We start from the raw sequence: 27,158 nt of genomic DNA, 5'->3' as shown, positions 1-27,158 counted from the left end.
AATTTCTTGATTCTGACTGTGCACTGCATTTGTGGTCCCAAATAAGCAAACACACAATCTTGTAGGCCCTGCTAGTACTTTTTTTGTGACTGTCTTTTTAAGTGACACAAATAGAGAAGCAAAGATTGTTGTCTGGCTATGAATTTACCTTCTTACATAAGATTGCTTGGTGGTCAAAGAGAAAAACTATCATGTCTTTGGTCTTGCCTTGTGGCTTCATGATCACAATTAATTCACCACTTTGGATTAGTTCTGAGCTACGTTCCATAACATCTTCTCCCTAACAAAAAGAAACCTATGAGGAACAGTTTACCATAATGGTTGACACACAACACCTCATTTTGAATTGAGAGGTAGGGACCAAAGCAGTTGAAAGTTATAATCAAATGGATACTATAGAGAGGAAAGTTCATAAAAACAGCTTTGGATTATTTTTGTGAATGAAAATCCTTATTTTGCAAAATGACAGCACCTAAATCCAAGGACGTATATGAAATCGTGAGGCTCTATTGGGATTTTATGGCCTCACTCATCCCAAAATTCATCCCAAAATCCCACCCGAGGTCAGCAGACCTTTCCATGGTCCACTCCTTGCCTGTTCCAATTCCCGTGATGGGTGGGATGGTAAAGTTCCAGCCATAATTTTGCTAGCCACAAATATGAAGCATTGCAGCCCTATCTCTTGCTTTTGGGGTTATGGTTATGGTTAGGATTAAAGGGGCTTTACTGGTGGATTCCCTCATAATCCTTTATCAATGTGTATCAATTTGCATATATACAATATGTTTAATGTAGGAAAAATGCTAGCGAAACAGGACATACCAAGAGATGGTGTTGGTGTTGGGGTATTGTAAGATATGTTTCTGTGAGTGTGACTATGTCAGACTATTGCTTGACTGGTCTGCTCAACAACTGTTTCCCAATTTTGGCATAAGCCCCCAGAAACTGGTAATGAGGACTTTGCAAGGTTGACAGGGCTGATTGTGCCATTTTCATTTCTGGTGCCCAGCTTGATGCCAGGTGGTCCATTTGAAAATGCAAACATACAAATTAGAAGCAGAAGTAGGCCACTTGACCCCTTGAGCCCGCTCTGCCATTCAGTAAGCTCATGGCTGATCTGAATGTAACCTCAACTCCACATTCCCACCTACCCTAATAATCTTTTATCCTGGTGGTTATCAAGCATCTATCTAGCTCTGTTTTAATAATATTCCAAGACTCTGCTTCTGCCATCTTTTGAGGAAGAGAAATGAAAAGACTGATAACCCTATGAGAGAAAGAATTTATCCTCATCTCTGTCTTAGATGGGGATCCTTTACTTTTAGACAATGACCTCTAGTTCTAAGTTCTCCCACAAGAAGAAGCATTCTTTCCACATCGACTTTGTCAATGCCCCTCAGGATTTTACATGTTTCAATCACATGTTGTCTCATACTTTTCCAAACTTGAGTGGAAACAAGCCTAGCCTGTCCAATCTTTCCTCATAAGACAACACACATTCCAGGTATTATCTTGTAAACCTTCCCTGAACTGCTTCTATTGTATTTACATCCTTCCTTAAATAAGCAGACCAATACTGTACAAAATACTGCAGAGATGTGGTCTCACCAATGCTCTGTATAACTGAAACATAACCTTCCTACCTTTGTATCCAATTCCCTCTCACATAAGATGACACATTCTGTTGGCTTTTCTAATTACTTTCTGTACCTGCATACTAACATTTTGCAATTTGTGTACCAGAATACCCAGTCTCTCTAAATCCCATAGCTCTGAAATCATTTACCATTTAGGTAATTTGCTTCATTTCTTCCAAACTGGACGATTTCACATTTTCTCACATTTTTTGCCAGATCTTTGACCATTCATTTGACCTATCTTCATCCTTTGTCACCTCCTTATGACCTTTTCCTAACTTATTTTCCTACCTAACTTTGTGTCATCAGCCAATTTAGTACTACCTTTGACAACAACTTCTAGATTTCCAAATTATTCTGTGCATATCCAAAATCCTGACCGTTGCCAATTTCACTGTCATTACCATAGCAAGAACAAGAGCATTAGTTGGAGAACGAAGAGCTTTTGGGAGGGAGGACAGGAGTGATTGCTAAATAAGATAAATATGGCAATGGCTCTGATGAGGTGGAGTTTATGGAGTATGGAGACAATCACTGGAATTCTACCACTTCACCCTCCATGGAATCGGAGCAGGAGAGGGGCGCACAACAGAAGTGTCCGTTGACATTGGGAATTTCCGGTTGCGCTCAAGTAAGGCTGTAAAATTCCTATCACTGTGTTAACTAAATACAGAGGGACCAAAGGTGCGGGTGAGAGTCTCAGTGGCAGAGAGATCAAGGTGCATAATGTTTGATGGAATTGGACAGTGATGATGATGTGAACATTCAAGATCAGGTCAGGGTTAAATGGGGCATCAATATTTGTTCAGTCTGAAGTAGTGGCAACGGAAGGGTTAGCAAAGGGATTGGGAAAGGAGCAGAGTTAACAGTGATGGTCAAAAACAAAGCTTTGGTTTTCCTGATGTTAAATTTGAAGGTGATGTGGCACATTTATGACTTGAGAGGACAGCTTCACTGCACAGAATCACTTGTTAGATCAAGGGAGGTAGTGGAGAGATTGAACTGGGTGGCATCCAAGCCTGTGGATAATGTTACAAAGGGAAAGCAGACAGATGGAAAAGAACTGGGGTACAATGATAGGTACTCCAGGAGTGACAGGGTTGGTGCTGATGCCATTGTTCGAGTTGTGTTGACCGTATTCATGTGGATAGGATTGAAGCCATTTAAGACTTGTCCTATATGAGCTGAGCAATGGAGAAGAGAAGAGCAATAGAAAAGGAAGGTGAGTTCCAATGCTTCAAATGCTACAGCAGAGTTGCAGTGAATGGGGTGGGTTCACATTCCACTGTCACAAGCAATCAGAGATTTTCAGGTTTGCACAAAGTCATAGCAATGCTCTGAGCAGAGAGGAAGTTTGAAAGAATTGAAGCAAGGAGCTCTGAGGTGAAGGGCACAAATCCTGGAGTGAGAATTTGATTCAGAGTTTTGATAGGACTGTGGGCAGTTGGATAATACATGAGGGAAGGAACCCATCTACGGGCAGCATTATAACCAGGTGGATTGGTTAAATGGTCAGAAATTGCATGGGGAAGAGATTGGATAGAAGACAAAATGTCTCTTGGTGGAAGTGAATAATGGGCGATGGGGATGAAAAAGAGGTCTGGGGATTAAAGCAAGAATGAATGGGGAACTCCAAGGAGATTGGAAGTGTGGGGGTGGGGGGGGGCGGGGTGCTGGGGAAACAGGGTGGGAGGTAGGAATGGAGGGAGCTGCATAAATGTTGTCCACAAAAGAAGTCAATGATTCCCGTACACTAGGAATTATAGCTAAGGGCTGAATAAGCAGACAGATATTATTTCAGGAGGTGGTTTGATGTCAAGGAGAGAAATTTTGTTCTTCAGGAAGATCCTAGGGTAGTAAATGGTTTTAACTGACATTTGTGAGCCATAATAATACTTGTTACTGCCAGCACAACATTTTCATCAATGTAAAACCCACCACATTTCTACCTCTCTCCAGCTCTAAAGAAGAGTCATACAGATTTGAAACATTAACTCTGTTTCTTTCTCTACAGATTTAACCAGACCTGCAGAGTTTGACCAACATTTTTGAGTTTTATTTCTTGGTATCATCAAGGTCTGACTGTGGAATGGATGTGTCCCAATTGTCTTTAAATTTACAGTCTTCTGATCTGAAGAAATGTTGATGATCATACCATGGGTATGATAGGGGTGAGAGATCTTGACTATATGGTGGGAACGGGGAATCAAAGAAAGAGGAGTGAGGACAAATAAATAGGTACACATGTGGCAGGTGAGAGCTATATAAAATGAATTGTAAGTTTGATAATTAATGGGGGCGGTCCAGGAGAAAGTATTTTTGAGTGTGGTGGGAGTAAAATTATGTAGCTGGTGATGAAGAAGTGATCTTTACAGTGACCATGGAATGCTGGGATGGTTGAGTGAACCACTGAGCTTATGGGAAAGAGATTTTATGCAAGGATGAGATTGGCAGCAGAAGGGAAAAGAAATAAGAGGAGAGGGACTAAAGCTGAAGTCAGCAAAAATGAGAAGACAATTGGCAGAGGTAAATTGGAAGATGTCACAGAAACTAAGTTGACATGAGTCTTCACAGGAATATAGAAAGGATTTTAAAAGATTGAAGGAATGGTTGGGTTGAGTTGTTCAAAGGTATGATTTGGTGATAAGGTTTATGATATCACTGAGATGCCTTGTGTGGGGCAAGTGTTGGAAAGGACGTTTAGGTGGGGGGAATTCAGGGATGGAGAAAGAATCAGTAGTGTGAATCATATTTTGGTTATGATCAGGCTGTCAATGGGTTTGTCTATGGCAAGCTTGTGGGTTGAATAAGTTTTGTTAGCAGCTGAAAAAAAATGTTCCAGTTGGCAAAATTGGTGGGAAGTAATCAATCAAGCAAGATCAAAAGTGGAGGCTGTGAGAGACATGGGGAGGAATTACAGATGACTCTGAGATAGAACTGTCACTAAGAGTGATTGGTGAAATTGTTTGTGTTGCAGCACTGGGAAAGTCAAAGGGAATGATGAAGGGTGCCAAGAGAGGCCATGGGATCATTGGAAAGAAGTAAATGCTTGGTTTTAAAAGAGAAGCAAGTCCAGGAGAAGTGGTAAGTGCGAAGAACAATTGAAGGAAGCTATACAACTTGAGAGACTGATTTTGAGCAATTAGAAAGTCATTGAATAAAGAAATACAGCAAGATCAGATTTGTATTAGTTATTCACTCATTCAGGAATAAAAAATAGATTTTGAAAATATATTACAGATTACTTAAATTTACATTGAAATAGCTTGATATATTGAATTGACGAATGTCATTTCAATGAAAATGAAAATATATATAGTGTTAGTTATATAATTTATAAAAGGTAATTAAAATTAATCTTACTCAAGTGAGGAGATAGAGGTTAGAGAAGAGGAGGAACAGGATTTATTAAATTGTCTCAGTTAATACCTTCCAATTCAAAATCGTATTCTGCCACCGAGGGAGTTTTTCAAGGCTTTCAATTCGTCTCTTGCGTTCGTTAATCATGTTGGCAACGTTCTTCATTGCTGCCACAGCTCCTTCTACGTTTTTGTAATCCCTTAATTAATGAAGAAATGACAATTAATATATTATATTGCTCCAGAAAGAATTGATGGCAAAAGCATTATTTAAACATGAAGATTAAACTCGAAATTTGATGGCACTCGCTTTCTTCTGGAGGTGCCTAAGCCTTCACCACGGTAGGTAGGAAGCATGTTCTCCCACATACTGTATTATCAGTAGAGACCAACAAATATGTATCAAGGGCCCATGCCTATAATAGGCATTAAGCAATTAGTATATAAAAGTAATAGGTGCAGTGCCAATTTGACAGCTCCTGTGCAAAACTGCATTGTCTTAAATGCAGCTACCTACCATTCAGGCAAACTAGGCCCACATCCTTAATAGACTGCTACAGGCCCCACAGAAAGGTTCAAATTGTTACAAATCCCCCTGGAGTGCAGCATTGATATGTATTAGAGTGCTGTTCCTGACCTCAGACTAAAATCATGCAACTACAGGCCTGAAATCAGAATTTGTAGGCCAGAATCTTTAAGTCAAATTGCCCATTTCTTCTGCCCCTTGAACAACATATTGAGCAACAACATAGATGATCTGCATCTGAACTATTACACAAAAATGCTCTTCCAGCATAGGAAGGTCCTGATTTTCCTTTCCATAGAATCTATAGACTGAGCGGTCATATGATTACGTGATGATGTGGACATAAGAGGTCACATGTCAGGAGGACAGGTGTTGGTTATCACTGAGAGTATGGGCAGAGCACAAGTGTTTATTTTACTATTGTCACAAGTAGGCTGATATTAACACTGTAATGAAGTCACTGTGAAAATCTCCTTGTTGCCACATCCATCACCTGTTCGGATACACTGAGGGAGAATTTAGCATGGCCAATGCACCTAATCAGCACGTCTTTCAGGCTGTGGGAGGAAATAGGAGCACCCGGAGGAAACCCAAGCTGACATGGGGACACCATGCAAACTCTGCATAGACAGTGACACAAGCTGGGAATTGAAACTTGGTCCCTGGCGTGTGTGGCAGCAGTGCTAACCACTGTGCCACTGTGCCACCCCATGTCTTGGATTACTGTTAAGTTAAATTATTCAACATTTTAAATTCTTGTTGTCTGTAATTTGGAACCCAACACATTTACATGGCGTCAGGATTGGCAGTATGGCACACGGACTTTGCCACATCAATCCACTTGTCTTTGATGAAAATATTGCAGACAGTTTGGGAAGGTTGTGATGGAATGGTGTATTTACTATGATGCTGCACTGTCTGACAAGTCAGAAAAGATATAGGCTTATACTCTATTCATCATAACAGGCCATTGAAAAGTTTGAGTCATTTGTTTTCCAAATGGAGGAGAGAAAAGAGGACCCTGAAATAATAGTTGTGGGCGCCGCACCTGCGCAAGGATATTTTGGCCCTGGAGGGAGTGCAGAGGAGGTTTACTAGGCTGATACCGGAGTTGAGGGGATTGAGCTATGAGGAGAGGCTGAATAAACTAGGCTTGTACTCGTTAGAGTTTAGAAGAATGAGGGGAGATCTCATTGAGACGTATAAGATGATGAATGGGATGGATGGGATAGAGGTGGAGAGACTCTTCCCGCTCAAAAAAGACAGTAGGACTAGGGGGCACAGCCTCAAGATAAAGGGGAGGCGGTTTAGAACGGAGTTGAGGAGGAACTTCTTCACTCAAAGGGTGGTGAATCTCTGGAATTCTCTGCCCGTTGAAGTGGTGGAGGCTGCCTCGCTAAATATTTTTAAGAAGCGGGTTGATGGGTTCTTGATAAGAGAGGGGATTAAGGGTTATGGGGAGAGGGCGGGAAAGTGGAACTGAGCCACAACAGATCAGCCATGATCTTATTGAATGGCGGGGCAGGCTCGAAGGGCTAGATGGCCTACTCCTGCTCCTATTTCTTATGTTCTTATTTCTTATACCAAAAAATATTCAAGAATATCTGTCTCCTGAAAAAAAAGTCCTAGATAGACGTGTGTTCAATTCAACAAACCAAAGAGTGGATGAAGCAATTTAACAACACAGTCTGAAAATATTGGCAATGAAATGTGCATTTGAAACTCTCACTGATGAGCTAATCAGGGATTGAATACTTTGTAAAATTTACATTGATTTATTCTGAAAGCAGCTTCTGCGAATAGATCTAATGTTAAAAACAGCCATTAGTATCTGCATGTTAAATGGACAATCAGAAAGGAGAAGCAGCGATTGCAGGCAGCAGATCTACTCACAGTACACAGCTCCAACTGCAGTGGCCACACAGTCAGAACAGAACAGCTTGTTTGGCAAGAGATGCAACAAATGTGGAAGATGGAATCACTTTGCTTAATGCTGCAGATCGAAACCACAGCAGCTCTCCTCTGCCATCAGCAATAGAGCAGCTGGTCGGTCCTCCAGACATATGAACGTCAGTAACATGAATGAACTGAAGCTCAGCCAAAGCAACAAAGCTAGAGAGTCATCAACAAGGCACTGCTGCAAAACTGTCAACACTGTCAAAGAAAAGGTTGAAACCTTCACCATCCTCAACATATTTTACAGTAACACAAGACTGACACTGGGGGAAAGTTTAATGTGTTACCCAGCCAAATGTTATGGGAATTAGACCCATTTGCACCACCAGAACTCAGCACCTACATGAACTTTGTAGCTTATGGTAGACAAACCATCCACACTGACAGTCTAGCCAACCTCCACTGCACACAGGGCTGTTTGAAGTTTCATATACTTGACCAGAAGATCAACTAAAGGAGATAGTCATCAACTTCAGGAAATGTAGTGGTGGACATGCCTTTGTTTACATCAATGGTGATGAAGCAGAGATGGTCAAGACCTTCAGGTTTTTAGATGTTCAGATTGCAAACAATCTGTCCTAGTTCCATCATGCTGGCACTGTAGTTCAGAAAGCCCACCAATGCCTCTACTCCCTCAGAAGGCTGAAGAAATTTAGCATGTCCACTATGACACTCACCAATTTTTGCAGATGCACCAGAGAAAGCATCTTTTCTGGATATATCACAGCTTGGTATGGTTGCTGCTCTGACCAAGACCACGAGAAACTACAAAGGATTGTGAATGTTGCCCAGTCCATCACACAAACCAGCCTCCCATCCATTGACTCTGCATATACTTCCTACTGCCTCAGGAAAGCAGCCAGCATAATCAAAGACCCCATGCATCCCAAACATACCTTCTTCCGTTGGGAAAAAGATACACATACCAACCGACTCAAGAACACTTTTTTCCCTACTGCTATTAGATTTTTGAATGGTCCTACCATATATTAAACTGATCTTTCTCTTCACCCTATCTGTAATTGCAACACTATATTGTGCATCCTATTCTTTCCTTCTCTCCTATGTACTCTATGAACAGTATGTTTTGTTTGTATAGCACACAAGAAACAATACTTTTCACTGTACCCTGATATATGTGACAATAATAAATCAAATCAAATCAGAATGTAAGGCAAATATTATCTCTTCATTACACTGGAGCTCATTCAACTTGGTTTAAACTCAACTACCTGCCAAACATGATGAGTAACACAATCATCATCAACTCAAGAGACACTTTGCATCCCTCAGAAACCCATGTCAGTTAGACTCGCCAATTTGTCTCCATGGAATTTCTTAACTTTGCACACACATGGAACTTGGAGCATATCACAAGCAGCCCCTCATATCCTCAAAGAGTCTGGCAGAATGGATGCTGAGCCAAATATCTTCTAGAGAAATGTGCTCAGGATCGCACAGATTATTATGCTGCACTCTTTAGTCTGCGAAGTCTGCCACAACAGGATCTGCCCTCATCAGCACAATGACTCTTTTCAAGGTGAACCTTGGCCACAATTCCTACTAAAAAGGCTGTGCTGCAGCCCAAACTTCAAACCAATGTGAACGATGCCGTCATGCAACACAGATTGAAAAGCAAAACACACGATGATCGAAATGCCCACAGACTTGGCCCTCTAATGCCTGGTTAAATGATCAGGGTTTAGATCACACATGGTCATGACCAGTTGGCAATGGTACACAACCTTGCCCAGCAGCCAAACAGTTACATGGCAGCCTCAGACAGTGTCCACACTGATACAATCACCACCACCTCCTATAAGTATTGGAACCAGCACCAACAAATAATACAGCACTTCAATCATCCAGCCTATGGCACAGGCTGCCTGCACCAGCAGACATACAAATGCTTCCAGAAGCCAATGCAGTGAGCCCTGCACCCAAATAATATGCTGATGGAATGTACCGTGTTGTCTACACTCAGGACACTGACCAGAGAAAGACTACAACACACCAATCAGTATAACCACCCACTCAGACTGCCTGAGCAAATCAAACACAAGGTTCTAGGACTTTATTACAATCTAGCCTTACATGACAATGGGGCTACATAAGAGGTCACATGTCAGGAGCACAGGAGTTGGTTAGCCTGGAGGTGCGGGCAGAGCACAAATGTTGAAGTAGTTGCTAAGCTAGAGAGCATGTTACTTTTCGTTATATATCCTTGTTACCTGTGATTCAGGAACCCAACATATTTACCAACTTCAATGACTTGAGTTGGTATATCTCATTAAAGCTCTGGAAACATTCAATGGTATGCAATGGGTCATGTTGAGATGTTGAAAGCTACTTCATTTCTGGATCACAAAGCAGTATCACAATTTGACCAATTTTTACTGACGTTACGAAGGCTTGGGAATTGGCATTACTAGAGATACAAATCCCAGGACTGGCTTCTCCAACCTTGCCCTCAGCTGGAATTCTCCAGTCTCGGTGCAATGAATATAGATTTGGCTAAGCACCAAATTCTCTGTTCTTGATGGCAGCAGTAGCGGGGCATGGTGGAGAATTCCAGGCCAAGTCTTTGGGTTAATGTAAAACAAATTGCTCAGTAAAGATTTTGGTCAATGCATAGCTATCTATCATTTTTAATGTCTTAGACAAGATCTGCTTGATTTGAGCCTGAAGTTTAGATTTTTTCACTGCTGGATAACAACCTCAGGTAGTTTAAGATAGTACCAATTACTTTTTTTACACAAACATTTTTAAACTGCTTCCAAGATACAAATCAAACATTGCTTAATAGAAAATAAGTGATCAGAAGCGCTAGTGCTGATTTGTTGAGTACACTTAGGTGATTGCTCTCTCTCTAGATGTATTCAGATGAGAAACCATCTGCCTGAAACAATCCTTCACTTCAAAGGTAAAAGCATGATATTCTGTTCATTTTCATTTCCTAATTAATTACCAAGGTGACAACTGAAGCCACTGATCTCGAGAATCTTTGTTGATTAGTTAATCAATAGACCCCCAAGCGATGAGATTGGTAAACCACCTAAGCCACATCTAATCCTGAGGCGATTGCTTGGAGATTAAACGAATGGCTTGCAGTGAATCTCTCCTGTTTGTTCTTCATAGCACCATGACAATAAGGCTGATTGCTGTAAATCATGGAAATGATGTGCTGGTTATGTGCATTGGCCATGCTGAATTCTCCTTAGTGTATCCGAACAGGCACAGGAGTGTGGCGACTTGGGGATTTTCACAGTAACTTCATTGCAGCGTTAATATAGGCATACTTGTAATACTAACGAATAAATAAAAACCTTTGTACTTATTTCAAAAAATTTCAACAATTGTTGGCAAAATAAGCAAAGCAATAGAACTTTAAATGATTGTTGTTAAACAAGGGATTTTTCACAGTAACTTAATTGCAGTGTTAATGTAAGCTTTCTTGTGATTAATAAATAAGCTTTAAACTGGCAGCTGAACGTTCCTGGGTACAAGTGTTTTAGGTGTGACAGAGGAGGGTTGAAGAGAGGTGGAGGGGTGGCACTGTTAGTAAAGGAAAACATCACAGTAGTGCAGAGGGAGGACATTATGGAAGAGTTAGGGATTGAGTCACTGTGGGTGGAGTTGAGAAATAAAAAGGGAGAGATTACGTTGCTAGGGGTGTACTATAGGCCACCCAACAGCCCAAGGTCAGTGGAGGAAGGCATTTGCAGGGGCATTTTGGACAGGTGCAGGAAGAATAGAGTGGTTGTAGTGGGTGACTTTAATCTTCCCGGAGTGAATTGGAGGGGGCCTAGAGCTGGGGGTACGGAGGGAGAGGAGTTTGTGAAATGTGTTTTGGAAGGGTCTCTAGAGCAGTATGTAACTAGCCCAACTAGGGGAGGGGCTATACTGGATTTAGTGTTGGGTAATGAGCCGGGGCAGGTGGTTGAGGTAGAGGTAGGCGAACATGTGGCTAACAGTGACCACAAGTCCGTCTACTTTAGGATAAAAATGGAAAGGGATGAGTGCCGGCCGAACGGGAGTGTGCTGAACTGGGGAAAGGCGAGCTATAGCAGGATTAGGAGGGAGCTGAAGGACACAGATTGGGAGGGACTGTTAGCTGGCAAGTCCACGGTTGGCAAGTGGGAGGCTTTTAAGGGCAAAATGAAATGGTTGCAGGGGAGGTATGTTCCGGTTAAGCGGAAGGATGGGAAAGGTAGAATTAGAGAGCCGTGGATTACAGGGGGTATTGGGGACTTGGTCAGGAAGAAGAGGGAGGCGTATGTTAGGTCGAAACGACTGGGTACGGAGAGTGCGCTGGAGGAATATAGAGAGAGTAGGAGGGAGCTAAAAAGGGGAATTAGAAGGGCGAAGAGAGGGCATGAAATGGCTTTGGCTGGTAGGATTAAGGAAAATCCAAAGGCATTTTATTCCTATATTAGGAGCAAGAGAGTAGTTAGAGGGAAAATTGGTCCTCTTAGGGACAAAAGAGGGGAGTTATGTATTGAGTCGGAGGGAATGGGGGAGCTCCTGAATGAATACTTTGCGTCGGTATTCACGAAGGAGAGGGGTTCGGAATCGTGCGGTCTCTTGGAGGGAGCTGAGGATCAGTTGCAGGAAATATCTATTACGAGGGAGGAAGTGCTAGGGCTTTTAGGTAGCGTAAGGACGGATAAAGCTCCGGGGCCTGATGGTATTTATCCCAGGCTGCTTAGGGAGGTGAAAGATGAAATTGTTGGGCCTCTGGTGCAAATCTTTGTCTCTTCTTTGGACACAGGTGAGGTCCCAGAAGACTGGAGGGTAGCAAGTGTGGTACCGCTGTTCAAAAAAGGTAGTAGGGAGAACCCTGGAAATTATAGACCAGTGAGTTTGACATTGGTGGTAGGGAAATTAATGGAAAAAATACTTAGGGGTAGGATGTATGAGCATTTGGAGTGTTGCGATCTGATTAGGGATACGCAACATGGCTTTGTTAGAGGGAGGTCTTGCCTTACGAATCTGGTGGAATTCTTTGAGGAGGTGACAAAAACGGTTGACGATGGGAGAGCCGTTGATGTCATCTATATGGATTTCAGTAAGGCGTTTGACAAAGTCCCTCATGGTAGGCTGGTAGAAAAGGTTAAGGCGCATGGGATACGAGGTCAGGTAGCTAGGTGGATTGAGAACTGGCTGGGTAATAGGAGACAGAGGGTAGTTGTGGAGGGGACCTTGTCGGGCTGGAGGCCAGTGACCAGTGGTGTGCCGCAGGGCTCAGTACTGGGACATCTCCTCTTTGTAGTATACATAAATGACTTGGAAGAGAGCGTAGGTGGTGTGATCAGCAAGTTTGCTGATGACACCAAGATGGCAGGGTTGGCGGGTACTGAATTGGAATGTCAGGTGATACAACAGGATATAGATAGGTTGGTGCATTGGGCAGATAGGTGGCAGATGGAATTTAATCCTGACAAATGCGAGGTGATGCATTTTGGAAGGAATAATGCAGAGAGGAGCTATGAGATAAAAGGTAGACAGATTAGGAGTATAGAAATACAGAGGGACCTGGGAGTGCAGGCTCACAAATCCATGAAGGTTGCGACACAAGTGGAGAAGGTTGTTAGGAATGCTTATGGGATGCTAGCCTTTATAGGAAGGGGTATAGAGTATAAAAGCTGCCGTCTAATGCTTCAGTTGTATAGAACGTTGGTTAGACCGCATTTGGAGTACTTCGTCCAGTTCTGGTCACCTTACTACCGGAAGGACGTGGAGTCTCTGGAGAGGGTTCAGAGGAGGTTTACCAGGATGTTGCCTGGCATGGAGGGGTTGGGTTACGAGGAAAGGTTGGAGAAACTGGGACTTTTCTCCTTGGAAAGACGGAGATTGAGGGGGGACATGATAGAGGTATATAAGATACTGAAGGGAATAGATAGAGTAGATAGTGAGAGACTCCTTCCTAGACTGGGTACAAATACGAGAGGTCATGATTTAAGGGTGAGGGGGGAGAGGTATAATTTGGACATGAGAGGAAGGTTCTTTACGCAGAGAGTTGTGGGGGTATGGAACGCGCTACCGAGTAGGGTGGTGGAGGCAGGAACGTTGGACTTGTTTAAGGTTCAGTTAGATAGACACATGAGTGAAACGAGGATGGAGGGTTATGGTAAGGGCTATTAGATAAGGTCGGAACCTCGGGAGACACTGGAAATGCAGTTGAGTCTTGTAAGTTAACGTTTTTGTCTTTTTATTCCGCAGGTGGAGGTCCACCTCGTTGTCAAATGAGGGGCATGCACATGGTGGGTCGTGCGTGGCTGCTCTTGGAGGTTCCGGGAGTGGCCTAGTACTTTGTGTCGGTGTGTGTGCTTGATCCTGGACCGGTAGACGGGCGCCGCAACAGCTCAGTGACTAGCACTGCTAGCTGTGCAGATACATGGATTTGGGCCTGTGTCTGTGGGAGTTTGCGCATTCTCCCTGTGGTTGCGTGGGTTTCCTCCGGGCGCTCCGGTTTCCTCCCACACCCCAAAGATGTGCTCTTAGGCTGATTGGTTTTTACCAAATTGACACTATTCTCCCCTGAATCTGGCTAAGTTAGGGGTTCCATTTGTAGACACACAGGGTAGAATAGGTGTAGGGTGATGCGGCGGCGCAGGCTCGTTGGGCCGAAGGGCCTGTTTCCCGTGCTGGGTTATTCTTTGTTCTTTGTTTTTGTTCTTTTAAAAACTTTAAACTGGAAAAGGGAATCAAAAATCTAGCTTTTAGACTGAATACTGATCTATTACATTATTCTGTCTACTGCAATAACAGATTGCTCAATATTCTGCTACTTACATGTGACAGGGAATGGTGGTCTTCAGCAGCTCCGTCAACTGCAACGGGTATTTACAGATCTTCTGCACTGGCATTATTAGATACGCATCCAGCGAGAGGTTCAACATGCGCTGGTGCAATCGACAAGTCTCAAAAAATAATGCATATTCTTGCATCTTCAGGAGTTTGGAGACTTCAGCAGAAGCATTGGAGTGATTATTGATGTATTCAGAGTAGATCAGGAAACCTTGATGCTGCAGAAGGGGAAATAAAGTAGCAAGCAGAGTTAAGGTGTGAGTAAAGGGAAAAAAAGGCAGCTGTTTTACAGTTGATCCTGAGATAAATGAAACAAGAGCAGAATACAATCTTACTGCACTCCGCAAAGCTGACTACACAATGTGGTTCAGGCCCGACTAAGCCTATTGATCCTTTCAATCTCTGTAACTGACTGTATTCAGATCCTTAATGATTGGTATGCTATATTTTGTTTGATCGAAACAAAGCAATAAGAACAATCTATGTTTTTTTTGCTTTTCTATTAAACTTATTGAGACAAAAATAACATTGGCATCTTGACTTTCATGAATGTGCCAAGCTGCCCCTCCCACTGGCGTTCAGCCGCATTTCCCATCACTTGAATTGAGCTCAACCATAAAATTGGAACAAGCAGACAATCAACAGTACAGTTCTTCCTCACACACAATTGGTATCTTCTTCCCTTCCCAAGATGTTGTATTGGACTTGAGAAGTTAACCCGGTTGCTCACTCCGCAGATGTCGCCAGATCTGATGATCAAGTTTTTCTGTTTTTTTTAACACCTTTCTAATGCCCCATTTTGAGGGAGCCATAAATCAGCCCCACTATTTTCTCAATGTTGAAAAAGATGGAATTATTAAAGCCAGTCCCCTCAGATCACTGATAAAAAGAGGTGACCGATTGGACACTTTCAATGACTTGTCAATAATCACATCAAATTCTTCCTGTTATGCAGACACAGTCATTATATTCATGTTTCCTGTTCTAGTAGCTATAATTTTACATTTATTGCCCATTCCTAATTGCCTGAAGGCAGTTGAGAGTCAACCACATTGCTGTGGCTCTGGAGTCACATGTCGACCAGACCAGGTAAGGACAGCAGATTTCCTTCCCATAAATTAACCAGGTGAGCTTTTCTGACAATCAACAATGGTTTCTTGGTCATCAGCAGATTCTTAATTTCAGATTTTTTTAGTTGAATTCAAATTCCACTATCTGTTGTGGTAGAATTTGAACCCGGGTCCCCAGAACATTAGCTGAGTTCCTGGATTAATAATCTAGCAATTATACCACTAAACCATCACCTCCACATAATTGCTGGTGCCACAGAGGCTGCCTTCGCTGCCTACACATGTCCCCCTCCATTATTTCGGGTATCATGCCCTAAATAACCAAGGACTTCCATTGGATTGGTCCAGAATTATGTTTTGGAAAGTAATGTAGTGGTTTGCTGTTGCCTTCTGGAGTATGTCTAACCTGAAAACTTTTCCATTCTAACTGCCTGTCATCAAGCATATTGAAAGGATGTTTTTAGAGGCTATTTGGCCACATTGCAAATGCAATTTCCAGGGTCATCATGGCCTAGAGAGAGACTTGAACACGAAAGCTTCTGGCCGAGAGATAGAGACACTACCACTGCATAATAAGACCAGAACCCATGGCAGACCATTTTGGGAGCAAAACCAATCTAATTCCCTGTAATTATGACCCTCCTTGCCATAATCCCACTTAAATTTAAGTTTATTCATCAGTGTCACAAGTAGGCTTACATTAACACTGCAATGAAGTTACTATGAAAATCCCCTAATCACCACACTCCGTCATCTGTTCGGTTACACTGAGGGAGAATTTAGCGTGGCCAATGCACCTAACCAGCACGTCTTTTGGACTGTGGGAGGAAACCCATGCAGACACAGGGAGAATGTGCAGACTCCCCCAGTCACCCAAGCCAGGAATCGAACCAGGATCCCTGGCCCCGTGAGGGAGCAGTGCTAACCAAAGTGCACCATGCTTCACCCCTTGATGTCTAATTTGTCAGGTTACCAGCACAATCAGCTGAGGTATAAGGCTGTTCTATGTGCAATTCTCCAGAAAAAAATTCCTGAATATTTCTGTACTAGTCACATCCAAATCCCGTTTAAAGCAGCAGCACCCAAACAATCATTAGAATCTAATCACAAATATAAGGTTTCTTTCATGATGCACTCCTGCCCCTACTACCCAACAATTGATTCCTTCCTTCTATCTTCACCAAAGACTAGGATGGGAAGAGGTCGCTGTATGTAATGCTCCAGTCAAATGGAAGGGAGATATTGTCAGACGCTTGAAATAAGCCACAGTATTCGTTCACATAAAGGTCCCTGAATTTTATTTGTTGGGGAAGATCGGGAGTGTACTGGCGGACACCACGTGGTCCCTCTGAAGGGCCACACAACCGCAAACATAGCCATGGTACAGGGCAGCCAGTCAGGTCAGAAAACCCCCTCAATCACCCACTGTCTGGACCTGTTGATGACGATCTTGGCCAGGCTCCAGAGCTGGCTAATGAAAAGGACCTCCATCCTCCCCACCCATCTCTGTGGCAGGTACCCAGGATCAGAACTGCAGGGGGAAGTGTAACCAAACATGGAGGAGAAAAATAATTTTATATTTCCAGAGATCTAAATGATTAATTAGTGGATTTTAAATTTTCATGGACAGCAAATCGGAATTTTATAGCCCTTCCCACTGGCAGGCCGTTTCAGTCCCACTGAAGTCAATGTGGTTTTGAAAAGCTTGCCACATTTTCCAGCCTCAGCCCCAACCTCAGAAAATATTTTGAATATTTTAAGGTTGACAGGATAAAACTAGTGGGGTATCCTCAGGATTAGGGGATGTGCCAGAGGTTTTTAAAACCATATCAACGACTTAGATGAAGGGATTGAGCGTAATATTTTTTATTCTTGCACAGAATGTGGATGTCACTGGCTAGGACTGCATTTTTATTGCCCTTGAGAAAGTGGTGATAAGCCATTTTCCTGAACTACTGCAGTCTATGCGGTATAGATACACCCACATTGTTGTTAGGGAGGAAGTTCCAGGATTTTGACCCAGCAACAGTGAAGGAATGGCAATATATTTCCAAATCACGGTAGTGTAGCTTCATAGCTCCAGGGATCTGGGTTCAATTCCCAGCTTGGGTCACTGTCTGTCTGTGTGGAGTTTGCACATTCTCCTCGTGCCTGTGTGGGTTTCCCCGGGGGCTCCAGTTTCTTCCCACAGCACAAAGATGTGCGGGCTAGGTTGATTGGCCATGCTAAAATTGCCCCTTAGTGTCCTGAGATGTGTAGGTTAGAGGGGTTAGTGGGTAAATATCTTGGGATATGGGGGTAGGGCCTGGGTGGGACTGTAGTTGGTGCAGACTCGATGGGCCAAATGGCCTCTGTCTGCATGGTAGTGTTTCTATGATTCTATGAAATCAGAAGATGAGTGGCTTGGAGAGAAACTTGCGGATAGTGGTGTTCCCAGGTACGTGCTGCCCTTGCCCTTCGAGGTGGTAGACGCTATGGATAGATATGTTCAACTTTGCTGACCGTACACAATGGGAAAGTATGCTGCAATGTGAGATGTTTTACAAAGGATTTAGGGAAGTAATTTGGTAAACACATGGTAGATTTTTTTTTCCTGGGAAGTGGGCAGTACTGGCATAATCAGCAGTTATTGCCCAACCCTAATTGCCCTTGAAATGAGTGGCTTGCTAGGCTATTTTTAAGGGCAGTTACGAGTCTAGAGTCATATGTAGGCCAGACAGGTAAGAATAGCAGATTGTCTTCCCCAAAAAGCATAAGTGAACCAAATGAGTTTTTGCAACAATCAATGATAGTTATTATGTTCACCGTTACTAAGCCAAGCTTTATATTCCAGGTTTATTGAACAAAGAACAAAGAAAATTACGGCACATGAACAGACCCTTCTGCCCTCCAAGCCTGCACCGACCATGCTAACTGACTTAACTAAAACCCCCTACTCTTCTGGAGACCATATCCCTCTATTTCTATTATGTTCATGTATTTGTCAAGATGTCCCTTAAAAGTCACTACCTTATCTGCTTCCACTACCTCCCACAGCAACGAGTTCCAGGCACCCACCACACTTTGTGTAAAAAATCTGCCGTGTACATCTCCTTTAAACCTTGCCCCTCGCACCTTAAACGAGTGCTCCTTATTAATTGACTTTTCCACTCTGGGAAAAACCTTCTGACTATCCACGCTGACCATGCCTCTCATAATCTTGTAGACTTCTATCAGGTCGCCCTTCAACCTCCATCATTCCAGTGAGATTGAATTTTAATCTCACAAGCGCCATAGTGGGATTTTAGCACATAAAACTCCTACAGTGCAAAAGGAGGCCATTCAGCCCATTGAATCTTCACTAACTCTCTGACAAAGCACTACCCAGGCCCTCTCCCTCACCCTATCCCCATAACTCCACACGTTTACCATGGTGAACCCATTTAACATAATGGGATACAAAGGGACAAATTCTCATGGTCAATCCACCTATCCCACATACCTTTGGATTGTTGGGGGAAACTGGAGCATCTGGAGGAAACCCACACAGACACAGGGAGAATGTGCAAACTATACAAAGACAGTCACCCAAGGCTGGAATTGAACTTGGGTCCCTAGTACTGGGAGGCAGCAGTGCTAACCACTGTGTCACTGAGCTGCTCATGTCACCAGAGCATTAGCCTGGGCAAGTCTGGATGACTACCCGGTAATATTATTGGTTCCCTAGGAATATAATACGAAGTTATCACTTTCAGTAATAAAAACAGAATATTTTTAGAATGGAGAATAATTTGGAATTGGTCAACTTCGAAGGGACTTGGGTAACTGTGTATACAAAATATAAAGGGTTGATATGGAGATATTGCAAATAATTAGTAAAGTGAATGATACGTTAGCCTTTATTAGGAAGGCATTAGAGAATAAGAGCTCAGAGGAAATTCTGTAATTTGTAGGGTCTTGTTAAGATCACATATGGGACTGTAAAAAAGCAATATGATAAAATGGTTGTTGAAAAAGATGCTGAATTGAAATTCTGGAAAGAGAAGAAACTTTGTACATAAGAACTAGGAACAGGTGCAGGCAATTCAGCCTCTCGAGTCTGTATTGACTGTCGCAACAAAATGGAGTTGAGGTTAAAACAAGGTCAGACATGATTGTATTGACTGGCGCAACAATCATGGCTGACCTTGTTTTAACCTCAACTCCATTTTCCTGTCCATTCTCCATAACCCTGCAACCCATTACTAATTAAAAATCTGTCTATCTCCTCTTTAAATTTACTCAATGTCCCGGCATCCAACGTATTCTGAGGTAGTGAATTCTACAGATTCACCACCCTTTGACAGAAGTCATTTTTCCTCAACTCTGTTTTAAATCTGCTTTTCCTTATCCTATAACAAAAACTTCTCATTCTAGATTACCCCACAAGAGGAAACATCCTATGTCAACTATGTCAATCCCCTTTATCATCTAATATGCCTCAATTAGATTTCTTCTCATTCTTCTAACTCCAGCGAGCATAGCCTAAACTGCTCAGTCTCCCTTCATAAGACAAACACCTCATCTCTAGAATCAATCTAGTGAGCCCCCTCTAAATGGTCTCCAAATCCACTACATCCCTCCTCAAGTGAAGAGATCAAAACTGTGCACAATAGTCAAGGTATGGTCTCACTAGTGCTTTGTACAGTTGCAGCAACACTCTTTTATACTCGATTCCTTTAGCAATAAATGCCAAAGTTACTTCATCTGCAAATTTAGCAATGGTACCTTCTATACCTGCATCCGGGTCATTACTATAGATTGTAAACAGTTAGGGCACGAGGCCCTGAATCCTGTGGCACCCACGAATTACATTTTGCTAACCAGAGAAAGACCCATTATACAAACTGTCTGCTTTCTGTTGGCTAGCCAATCTTCTACTCAAGCTAATAAATTACCCCAAACACCATGGGATCTTACCATGTGTATTAACCGTTTATGTGGCACCTTATCAAACGCCTTCTGAAAGTCCAGATATACTACATCTACTGGATCTCCATTATCTACTTTGCTTGTTATATCTTCAAAGAACTCAAGCAAATTAGTCAAACACAAATTACCCCTTATAAAACCATACTGACTCTGATGGATTGCATTTTGACTTTCCAAATGTCCTGTCATTACTTCCTTAATAATGGATTCTCACAATTTCTCCATTGTTTCCTACTGGGTGCGGGTTGGTGTTGGGCAAGAGATGAGGCCAACTGTGCTAGTGGGAGTCACCCCCCCTCCCCCTCCCCCCATATATAGAAACCTATAGAGGCAAGCTAGGCTGCACCACTTTAGCTCAGTACGATGTGGATGTGGGAGAACCCTCCTATTAGAGAGTACCTGCCATCCAGATCCAGAGAAACAGAGCCAGCTGTCAGACAAGATCAAATACATGTTGGGCCACAATCTAATCGGTACCAGTAATAGCAGCTGGACTTTTCCAGTTGATTACTGAAAGATGAATGCAGTTACTACAACGGCTTCCTATTCAATCCCCTGTCTGCAAGGTTGTATTGGCAGAGTAGCCTACATCACTGAACGGATTTATTAAAGGAATGTTGGCAAGTCTCTTTGACCAGCTGCATGAGGGAGATCCCCATCTACATAACTCCAGATGGGTTGTACCAGTATCAATTCATGCCGTTTCGACTTAGACGTGCATTAGGCCCATTTGAAAGGCTGATGAATCGAGTTGAGCTAGACCTGACTCAGCTGTGTGTGTACCTAGGTGACATGAAAATGCACAGTGATTTTATTCTTTTAACCACCCCCTTGGCTTCTCAACACTGGCCTTTCGTGCCCTCTCGCCCATCTCATTACCTCACTGGGGCCTGCTAGTCTGTAAATACCCTGGATTTGATTCAAAATCCGGCTCCATTATCTCCTGTTCTTTGGGCTCTGGCTGTAGATCCAGTAGCCATTCATGTCTGGCACCACTGGGACTATAGATTGGTTGGCAGCTCTCGATGGTGGGACACCCTCCCCAGATGGTGGTGCAAGACTCGCCCTGAGCCAATTAATGCCCATCGAGCATAAAATGACCACGGGGCATCCCCACTGACCTTTCAGTCATGTTCAGGAGCATAGAATAAATCCAAACATTGAATCTTTCCTCTGAATCATAGTTTTCCATGATTAATGAGTTTTGCCCAACCTAGTGGCTGTAACCTATCATCAACAGCATAGTGAGGCATTCTCCAAGTAATTTTAAAAAGGAAGTCCCAAATTAAAGGAGCAGGCATGTTGTTAGTGGAAAATACCAAATTACTACTCACATGGTCGAGGAAGCAACGGCCAAACTCAGACAAGTATGGTTGTACTGAATTGTATGAATTCTCCAGACATTTCAGGAACTTCTTCTGGAATTTGTAGATTTGATAGACGTTTGAAAAGAGGGTGACTAACCGATCCTGAGAGAACATTTCAGGTTTTTTCCGACACTGTTTGTAGTAACCCTGAAGGATAAAGATATCAAAAATTCATCTCAAGTCCTCTTCTGCAACTTGAGCTTTTCAAAGTAGAACTGGCAGAAGCAGGTGGATATTTACCAATTATTTTGTTTAGCTATACAGGTACAATGTGTGTACCTGTTCTATCTGTCAGCAAAAAGCATGGTGAATTAATATATGTAGGTAAAGCTTTTTGTCTTGCACTGATCAGGACTGTTCATGAGAATACCAATGTTGGGCAAAACAACAACTGTCTACTGTATGAGAAGAGAATACTGATTGGCACAGTGGTTAGCACTGCTGCATCACAGCACCCTGGGACCTGGGTTCAATTTCAGCCTTGTGTCACTGTCTGTTTGGAGTTTGCACATTCTCCCCATGTCTGCATGGGTTTCCTCCGGGTATTCTGGTTTCCTCCCACAGTCCAAAGATGTGCAGGTTAGGTTGATTGGCTATACTAAATTGACCCTAGTGTCAAGGGGAGTAGCAGGGTAAATATGTGGGGGTAAGGGAATAAGGCCCAGGGAGAACTGTGGTTGGTGCAGACACGATGGGCTGAATGGCTTCCTTCTGCACTATAGGGCTTCTATTATTCTATGATGACTCTATGGTTGTCAAGTGAACTCTGATCAGTAGAGGCATTGCAATGGAGAAATTAGTTCTTGACTGGTTCCGGAACCCCATACCTCAGCTAACTGAATTATTACGATCAGACAAATACCCATCTGCTTATTTATTTATTCTATAATTGGCACATTATGAGGGAAGACAGATTATGCTAAGAATTGAGTGTAAAAAAACAATGATCCGTAACTTTCTGCCTCCCCAGTATCAGGTTTGGGACAGTGTCACACCAAGAGGAAGCTTTTACCCAATATGTACTACATTCTGCATTTTTTAAGAATCAAATTGAGCAACCTTGGATATTTTTTCTGTTTATTTTTGGAGCATAAGCTTTCTTGCTCATAAAAGATTATCGCAGCTGTGAAATTAAAATGATTTTCTGAACCATTCTCTGTCTATACAAGTTCTCATAGATCTGGTGTGCTTTAGATTCCATTCTCACCAAAAGTGTTATAAGTCCAAATTCAGAAGAACAGTGGTAATACGTCACCTTCACATTTCCTTGTCCCTGCTCGGTGTCTTTGAATTATGATCTACAATACTGTGATGATTGTCCCTTTAAGGACAACACAGCAGAGTAAAGGTCACCTGACCTGGATGACCAATCAGGATTAAGAGTGGGAAATCACCCCAGGAGGAGGACTTCTCTGAGATATTTTAGAGTTGGCTGCAAACATGCTGCTGCTTTTATAGATCACTCAATAAATCCCCTTTGATTCGCTTCTGATCTCTCTGAAAGCTCATCATTATAAATGGCAAGCATTACATTGTGGACCTGTGGGTGCTGAGAAATATAGGACTGCAATTGATTCATTATGACCTGACTAGCAAACAAAAGAGTATTTTAATTTAGTCTTGATTCAACCAAAGGATCAAATGCTGTTGTAACCCATTGCAGCACCCTGCTCCCAGGTTAACATCATCTCTGGCCTTTTACATGATACCAGCTGTAAAAGATTGTGCATTCAGGATAATCTGAAACGTTTTAAAATGACTGGATTAGCTTTTCAGTGCATTAGCATGGATTAAATCATCGGCCAATTTTCAGTCTGCAATGTCCTATGGACTGTGAATGAATAACAGGAGGTTCTCTGACCCAGCTACCAAGCTATATTGTTCTTCCGCCCTCAAAAATATTATACCTCTATATTTTATTCTCATAAATCTACGTTCTCACTTCCTTCATCATTTGTAAAATGTGCTGGGCAATGTTTAGTTAAGTTCCCCACCACATTGTAATCATTTCTCTGTTATATTCCTGCTTTCACCTCTGAGCAATCTACTTTCTATTGAACCATTATTTCCCTTTGGTCATGCTAAGTTAACCCCTTACTATTTCCTTTTATAACTTTTCATGTCCCCTTTAAATTTACATTATGCCTTCCCTAGCATTTATTCTATTTTCCTCATTATTGTCTTCAAGGGCCTTGGTTATACATTTTTGTTTGACCTTAATCCAATTATCCATGACACCCTATGCTTCAATGTATTCCTTTCTTACATTATTAGAATATATTTACTCTATCACTGTTCCCTGCCAATACTTCACCGTGTGCTGTGACCTTGTTGCAGTGGTGGGGCTTATGAGACCCAGAGATTCTGGCAGCCATGCTGGTGGGGTTTTAGGCCAAACTATACCAGGCAGGGTTCAGGTGAGGGGTCAGACTAACACGGCACTTGGACCTCCAGGTTGGTGGTTGAGCATGGAGCCAACAACTCCACCCTATAAAACAATGTCAAGTTACAGAAACTGATAAATTCCGCAACATCATCAAGGTTCCCAATAAGGAGATCCAGCCAATATATTGGGTTTTTGATAAGAGAGGGGATTAATGGTTATGGGGAGAGGGCGGGAATGTGGAACTGAGCCACGACAGATCAGCCATGATCTTATTGAATGGCGGGGCAGGCTCGAAGGGCTAGATGGCCTACTCCTGCTCCTATTTCTTATGTTCTTATGTTATGTAATGACAGCTTCAGATGAAAGCCCAGCCAGAGAAAACAGGAGCTCGATGAGGAGTTTTCTGGAGCTCAGAACAACAATCTGTCTCAGAGATTGGAGTATCCGCACCATATATGAGATGGCAAACAGAGTACAAAGATGCAGGGGTACAACTTGGACATTCTTGGCATTAGTGAGTGTAAATGGATTGGTTCAGGATGCAAGGTGACAATCATCCTTCTCTCAGATAGAGTGACACACATGCAAACAAGGACAAAACAAAGTCTTTCCTAGAATGGGAACCCCTCTGTAAAAGGCAAATCAGAGCAAGGTTTGACTCCAAATATTGCAAACTTAATATCCTGCAGCTCTGCGCACCTCTCAACAAGGCGGAGGAAGAGGATAAGGATGATTGCTCTGAGCAACTAAAACAAGCAGTGTCCAAGGTCACACAACACGACATGCTCTTGATTATGAATACAATGATGGAACAGATAACACTGACTATGAAAGAACTGTTATTATCCCATTGACGTTATAACTGGATGGCAAGATCCTAGAATGGGACCCTAGCTCAAAAGACCATAACTTTCATTTTTTGTTAGAAAATGTGGAGAAACAGCATCATGGGGCCACTAATTAGTTTTAACAATAAAAAAAACTATTTGTTAAACGTAAAAGATTGGATTATGCTGCAATAATCCCTTTGTTTAACAAATACACACAATTTTAAGATTAATATGGATTACGAAGAACATCTTATGCTACAATGGTCTCAGTAACACAAAGTCCCTTTAAGCACACAAATTGGCTGTGGTCAAATATACTCTCCACCCTGAACTCAAGTGAATGTCTGTGGATTTCTCCTCAAAATTCCTGCAGATGGTTTTTACAAGAAAATTTAGAAACTCCACTCTCAAATAAATGTTTTAGAGTCTTCTTTCATGAAGGGTGGTGCAGTGGCACGATGGTTAGCACTGCTGCCTCACAGCACCAGAGACCTGGGTTCAATTCCAGCTTCTGGTGACTTTCTGTGTGGCATTTGCACGTTCTCTTTGTGTTTGCATGGGTTTCCTCCCACAGCCCAAAGATTAGGTAGATTGGCCATGCTAAATTGCCCCTAAATGTCAGGGGATTAGTGAGGTAAATACATGGGGTTATGAGAACAGGGCTGGGTGGGATTGCTTTGTTGCAGACTTGATGGGTTCAATGGCCTCTTTCTGCGCTGTAGGGATTCTATGAACATTGCTTTTCATCAATGGTTTGCATTTTGAAATCCAGTCCAAGTTTAACTTCTTTTAGAAGCTCTTAGACAAAGCTTCCACTCCAATTTTAATGAAGAATCAATCATTTAGGATTTTTAATTCCTCCTTCAGAATTTCTTTGTTTTGACTATTGTACAAACTATTGTGAACTATTCATAATTGCTTTAACTACCAGTTCCCACACACTGTGGAAATGACATCAAACTTTTGATGTATCTCTGAAGTCTGCTTTCCCACTTTAATTCTGGTTACTGTAACTGTCTGTTTTTCCTTTGAATTCTCCTGAATGATACTTTAGTCTGTGTTCTCTTAACTTCAGTCCTCTTAAGACATTTTTTCTGTTCCAATGTCCTAGTTGCCCAGACTGTACACGTTCTTTGGGAAGTCCACCTCTTTGCAACTCCCTTGTCCTATTCAGTCTTTCTTCTGGCAGAGTTGAAAGAAGTTCACTCCTCAGTGACCTATCTTCAACTGCAAATAAATTCAGCTAAAAATGAAAACTTTCCTACCTCACAAAACTGTTACTTTTGTCAGCCTCTATTCATTCTTCATGCCATAACCCTCTCTAAGCACAATAGAGTCACAGCTGGAACTGAATCAAACCCCACTTTGTCCAGTGTAAATGTAATTAAAGGTTTTACCCTTCCATCCATAGAAACATTAAATTAAACCCACTTAAAACTATACCTGTTTCAAATGTTTTACCAATTCAAATATAAATATTGTAAGACCATCTTTATTTTCGTAATGGAACTATGGGATGACATGGTTTAGGCAACATCATTGACAATGGAGAAAGGCTGATTGACATCTGCATAAATAATAACTGTGTCATTGGAGACACACTTTTCCCTCAGAAAGCTGACAAGGAGATCTTCTGATGGTCACACTGCCAACCAAATTGACCACATCATCCTCAATAGTAAATGGAGGATGTCAAGGTCCAGCATAAGGTTGATGTCAATATTGACCACTGATGACAGCTAGGGTCAAACTGAAGATGGGGGCTACCCATATCAGACACCAAAGGTGACAGATCTTTGACATTGTCAAGCTTAGCTCTAATGATGTTTCTCCCAGCATTGGAAACAACCTCTCTGCTTCGATCTTATCTATTCCCTTCTTAATTTTATATGTTTCGAGAAGATCTCCCCTCTTTCTTCTAAATTCCAATGAGTATAGTCCCAGTCTAGTTAATCTTTCCTCATAAGCCAACTCTCTCAACTCCAGAATCAACCTTGTGAATCTCCTCTGCACTCCCTCCAGTGCCAATGTATCCTTTCTCAAGTAAGGAGCCCAAAACTGTACACAGTACTCCAGGTGTAGCCTCACCAGCACCTTACACAGCTACAACATTACCTCCCTGTTTTTGAACTCCATGCCTCCATTCATTGGCTTTCTTAATTATCTGCTGTACCTGCAGACCAACCTTCTGTAATTCATGCACAAGGACACTAGTCCCTCTGCACAGCAGCATGCTGCAAATTTTACTGTTTAAATAATAGTCCATT

At 42.3% G+C, this 27,158-nt stretch overlaps 1 protein-coding gene across 1 annotated transcript in view; it reads right to left on the bottom strand.

Annotated features, from left to right (window-relative positions):
- The window catches only part of LOC145341212 (rho guanine nucleotide exchange factor 4-like), a 58,361-nt gene that overhangs the window by 7,894 nt on the left and 23,309 nt on the right, over positions 1–27,158 (bottom strand). The window contains exons 4-7 of the mRNA XM_080186134.1: positions 21,643–21,822; positions 14,274–14,506; positions 5,067–5,196; positions 149–280 (exon numbers count right to left, since the gene is read on the bottom strand). Of these exons, the coding sequence (XP_080042260.1) occupies positions 149–280; positions 5,067–5,196; positions 14,274–14,506; positions 21,643–21,822 (675 nt within the window). The remainder of the gene's footprint in view (positions 1–148; positions 281–5,066; positions 5,197–14,273; positions 14,507–21,642; positions 21,823–27,158) is intronic.

This window comes from Carcharhinus amblyrhynchos, chromosome 3, assembly GCF_965287045.1.
Source record: "Carcharhinus amblyrhynchos chromosome 3, sCarAmb.v2.hapA, whole genome shotgun sequence".
NCBI lineage: Eukaryota > Metazoa > Chordata > Chondrichthyes > Carcharhiniformes > Carcharhinidae > Carcharhinus > Carcharhinus amblyrhynchos.
This window is presented reverse-complemented; position numbering and strand designations above follow the sequence as displayed.